The 5,316-nt window shown below is 32.8% G+C and overlaps 1 protein-coding gene across 1 annotated transcript; it reads left to right on the forward strand.

Moving 5' to 3' along the window:
• The first annotated feature begins 4,062 nt into the window (after positions 1 to 4,062).
• Positions 4,063 to 5,100, forward strand: LOC132606097 (large ribosomal subunit protein uL4z-like). The gene is made up of 3 exons (XM_060319435.1): positions 4,063 to 4,243; positions 4,548 to 4,552; positions 4,786 to 5,100. Exons 1-3 carry the CDS (start codon positions 4,063 to 4,065, stop codon positions 5,098 to 5,100), a joined length of 501 nt encoding a protein of 166 aa, XP_060175418.1.
• Positions 5,101 to 5,316: the final 216 nt, after the last annotated feature.

Consider the following 5,316-nt stretch of genomic DNA (forward strand, 5'->3'; position numbering starts at 1 on the left):
TGCTCATAACACAAAATTCAGCTGGAATAGCAACTGATTTTCTTTTTGGTTTTTGATGTGTTTAATTTTGTTAATAAAATAATTGGTTTTCCGATTTTGGTGGTAAACATTTTGGTCCTACAAGACTCAAGGAGTGTCCATCTCTGTTATGGATCAATGACCATTATGGAGAAGATGAATCTTTCTCAATATTATGATTATTCCCTGAAAATTCTGAGGTAAACATATCACAACTATAGTTAATTACATCGATGTTTTGGACTTTATAGTACTCAAATATTCCCTTGTGTCCATTGTACCACTTATTTTATGACATGGATCTAAATATTGGAAAGTAACTAAAAGAAGAATGTTTTAATTAAACTAACAATTTCAAAAAAACACTATTTGCTTTAAAAGAACACATTGAACTTGATTTACTATTACTGAAGTGATGCTATTAATTCATTATTTTATGTCATTGATGTTTTATTTTGGTAAACAAAGTTACTTTCCTTTATGTTAGTAGTAATGTGCATACTGCCTGGTTTCTATCCAGAATTGTCAATTGTGCTTGTCCTTCAACTGTCAAATATCTAATCAGAAGCTTAGACACTTGCGATGTTGTTTGTTGGATGCTTCAATATGAAACATAACCGTGGAATATGTAACCATTTAGAGCTTTATCTAAAGCAATTTTGAAATTATTGAGTATGGACATTTTTTATGGAATACATACATAAGCAGCGGAAGGAGATAGCTAGGATCGAACTTGCATGTAATATAGACAATACATAATCAAGATATTAATCAAACATAAAATTGATACTTATCTCTTGAAACGTGACCGCGACCAAGAATCGAATCTTCAACCACAAACACACACCATCCACGAGAACGTCATCCTTCAATTCCACAGTCTTCTGTTGTGTAACCTGAATAATACCAAAATTTGTGAAATTCGTGTGGGTGAATTTTTATGGAAAAAGTGTAGAAACTTGTAAAACCCTTAGCCTCCTTATGAATAAGACCCCTATTTTATAACTATAGGTTTAGGGTTTTCACCCTTTTCCAAAACCTCTTGGGTCTTTATTTTTTTCCACCAAGAAATAGTATTGCATTTAATTCTTTATTATTCGGACACAGTAGGGACCACATAATTTAATTAACGAGGCTTCCTATTATGAAATTAATTCAAAAAATCTGAATTAATCCTACCATAATAAATTACGAATTATTCCACTAAAAAATCGTAACTGCACTCCTCAGTTCAATTTCAAAATCATACATTAAAACTTATTTAACTCCTCATGTTAAGATTACATATACCAATCAATTAAATTAAATTATTGACAATTTAATTCATTGACTAATTGAATCATTTATATTTCTGCTTAACTTATATCATGCGATGGATAGAAAAATTCACCTGCAGGGTTTTCACATGAGAATTATAAGCATCCATAAAGGGTAATCATCAATCTCAAAGTCGAGACATGGATCCTATCAACTAATTATTATTTCACAAATGTAATTTGCCATTATCCAATTTACCAGGAATACATAGAGCCGCAATTGAGTCGTACCTTTTAATAAATCAAAATAATGAACAGATCACATTAATCATAATAATTATATCAAGATTAAGAGTATAAATACATTTAATGAACTAGAGAATTTGTTTTATATATTCAGTACAAAAACACTTATCTCTACTTGGTCCGCTCAATACATACAAAATATACTAGCACAAGAAGACAGAACTATAGCGTTCCCATAATGAAGATACATTATATTAATCTTGTGCTACAATCGGTATTAGATTGTGAACATAAATTTTACGGCAAAGGGTCATATATACCCCTGTACTATGCCAAAATAGTTGTGTGTATCCTCCGTTTGCTTTTTCGATGATATGTACCCTCGCCGTTAGCGTTTTGGTCATATATACCCCCGCGTCTAACAGTTCCGTTTAACAGGGACACGTGGTGCGATCTCACGGCTCCAACTTTTTTTTTATTTAATCTAATTTATCATAAAAAAAAAACACAAAACAAAATAAAAAATTGAAAATTAGAAAGTCTAATCTCCGGTGGAGCTCCACCACCGGCATAAGATTCTTGCATACGAAAATGGTGGCCGAAAAAAAAAATTCAAAATGGTGAAAATTTTGTTGGAATAAATTGTGTATTGATAATTGAATCTAAAAATTGTAATTAAAGCCTGTCTTGAAAAGTTGGAACATAAAGAAAAAACAAAAACTCTATGGACGGTTAATGAAACTTGAAGCTTCAAGTTCAAGTTTTGGGTTTCTTCAAATGAGCTTTGTTTCTAGTGAATGTTATTGAAAAAGATCGGTTAAATCTTGAAGAATTGATATCTGAAATTTGGGATAATTTGGTGAAGAATTCGGTGGGTTTTTGGGTGAATTTCAATTGCAAATTAGTTGGAGACGAAGAAGAAATCCCACATTTTGAATTTCAGAAATAGCCACATTTTTAAGAAATAGCCCTTTTCTAGTTTAAAATAATTTTTAATGATAAATTAGATTAAATAAAAAAGAAAATGGTTGGAGCCATTGAGATAGTGCCACGTGTCCCTGTTAAACGGAGCCGTTAGACGCGGGGGTATATATGACCAAAACGCTAACGGCAGGGGTACATATCATCGAAAAAGCAAACGGAGGATACGAACAACTATTTTGGGATAGTACAGGGGTATATATGACCCTTTGCCGTAAATTTTATACTTATAAGAACCGATGATTTAATCTTCCGTGTATAAGCTAAACTCTATACACTAAATCATTTACTATATAAGTAAAGGACACACATACTAATTCATGATCTAATTAACTCTTTATTAAAAATTGAATATATAATTATTCTATGATAAATACTATATCCAAATATATAGTTAATAGTATATATCGCAACGATTTCAATAAGGGCAAGTAAGATAACATAAGTCAAAAGCACTAAATTATAATTGCAGTCATTTATAGGTGCTTTAATTCTAACTTCTTGAACCAACATTTCAGAGGAGAAAAAGAGAAACTTTACACCGATTGGAGCCCGGGCTGATCCCAACTAGTTATAACAATATAAACTTAGTTCTTTTTTACTAGTTGGTAATTCACACTCCTTATCCTATTTGTATGTCTATAACTGTGCCAAATTATCTCTTCCATCTCCTTCTCAAATCAACCATTTCCCAAAAAAAACCTTGAGTCCCACCACTCCCTTTCCTCTCTTGTCTCCCAGTTACTCCTCAAAGTAGGGCTGGGCATAAAATACCAAAAACTGAATTACCGAACTGAATCGGCTATTTCGATATTTCGGTAATTCGGTTTTCGATTTGGTATTCGGGACTGAAATATAAAATTTTATATTTCGGTTTCGGTATTCGGTATTTACAAATATACCGTTCCGTAATTCGGTAAATACCGAAAGAAATACCAATACAACCTAAAGGAGTAAAGGGCTACCGACCCATTGTAAAAACATTTCTAGTCCAGCCCAAATCCGGAAATCTCAATATCCTAAAGGAGTAAAAATCTTAAATCTATACCCGTCGGCCATCAGTTCACTTCACACTAAATCCCTAACACTGTCTGGTATACCCATCGACCATCAGTTCTACTTCACACAAAAGCTCCCCAAGTCTGGTAATCCACTAATCCCCTATCACGATATCACCTCAGCTCCAACTTCCAAGTCTTTTTTTTCTTCAATACCCATCAGTTCTTCAATTTCGACCCACACACAAAAAATCCCTAATCTGGTAATCCCTATCACCTCGGCTCCAAGTCTCTTTTTCTTCAATTTCGTTGTATTCTAATCCCCAAATTTCTATGGAGAAGATAAAGGAATGTCAGCCATTGTCTCATATTTCTTGTTTTAATGCCATTGTTAGCTTTTGACTTAAATATTTGGCATTTTACTTTTCATTTAAATGATACTAATTAAAACAAAAATATGAGTAAATTATAAATGTTAAACAGTGTATTGAAATCGACAAGATAGAACCCTATCTTCACATCAAGTTTAATTTCAACGGTTAAATCATAGAGATACATACTAGATGCTGAGAAAGCGAATTAGGCCAGGGAAAGGGAAGATGAGGAATAGGAGGTATATTTCAAGGAAAGAATTGTTGATTGTTTATGGTACTGAAGGTGCTAAGCTTGTTAAGGCTTTTAGGAATATTCCTGGTGTTGAGATTTGTCATGTTGATAGGCTGAATTTGCTTAAGTTAGCTCCAGGTGAGACCACATTTTGCTTAATTTTATTAGTATAACTTTTGTGTGATAATCAAATGCTTACATTTCATGTTTGCTGCACTTAGAACCATGTTATGTTAAGTAGTAACAATTTCACGTTTAAAGAAATTAAAAAAATGAATGTTTGCCCGTAGAATCATGTTAAGGGAGTACTAAATGAATAAAAAGCAAATATTTGCCACATGGATTGTAATGAATTTGCTGAATCTTGATCCAGGTTGGGAGGATCACCTTTTTCCAAAAATTTTATTACTTTTTTTGTGATAATCAAATGCTTATATTTCAGTGATGGTTTAATAGGCTGAAAGTAATAGGCTGATTTAGAAGTAGAAAATAATAGGCTGATTTAGATACTGTGTTGTTGTAATTTGTATCCTCTTCCTAATCCTGTTGATTTAAAATACTTAATCCACTAATTGATTATATATGTTCTCCTTTGTTGTTTGTTGAATTGTGTGATAGAAATCATACTTAATCCCTTGCAATTTATGTCTTATAACATTTGTAATCTCTTCTATGTTTAGATGGAAGATGAAGCAAGTCGAATAGTCAATGTCAGCGAAAGCGCACCTATTACTGAGTCTCTTGATTCAACACCGGAAGTTGAACAAGATCCAATGAATGTGAAAAGGAGAGCTATACAACCGAGATCTTCTGCTTGGCCACATTATGATAAGCTCATAGAAGATGGAATTAATAAAGCAACGTGCAAATATTGTGGTAAAGTTCTCTTAGCTGATCCAATTAGAAATGGAACAAGTGGACTGAATAAACATTTAAAAACTTATCCTACAAATCCAAATAAGGTTGACACTTCCAATTCCAAGTACAAATATTAGAAGGTGAAAAGGGTGATGGGGCAACTTGGACTTTTGATCAAGAGGTATCTTGGAGGGCTTTAGTTGAGATGTTAATTCTTGATGAGCTTCCTTTTTGTTTTGTTGAAAAGGAAGGTTTTAAGAAGTTTATGAAAAAAACTCAACCTTTATTCCAAGTTCCCTCCCGTAGAACAGTGACTACTAGGGATTGTTATGTAGTTTTTGGTGAACAGAGAC

The sequence above is a fragment of the Lycium barbarum genome, chromosome 8 (assembly GCF_019175385.1).
Source record: "Lycium barbarum isolate Lr01 chromosome 8, ASM1917538v2, whole genome shotgun sequence".
Lineage (NCBI taxonomy): Eukaryota > Viridiplantae > Streptophyta > Magnoliopsida > Solanales > Solanaceae > Lycium > Lycium barbarum.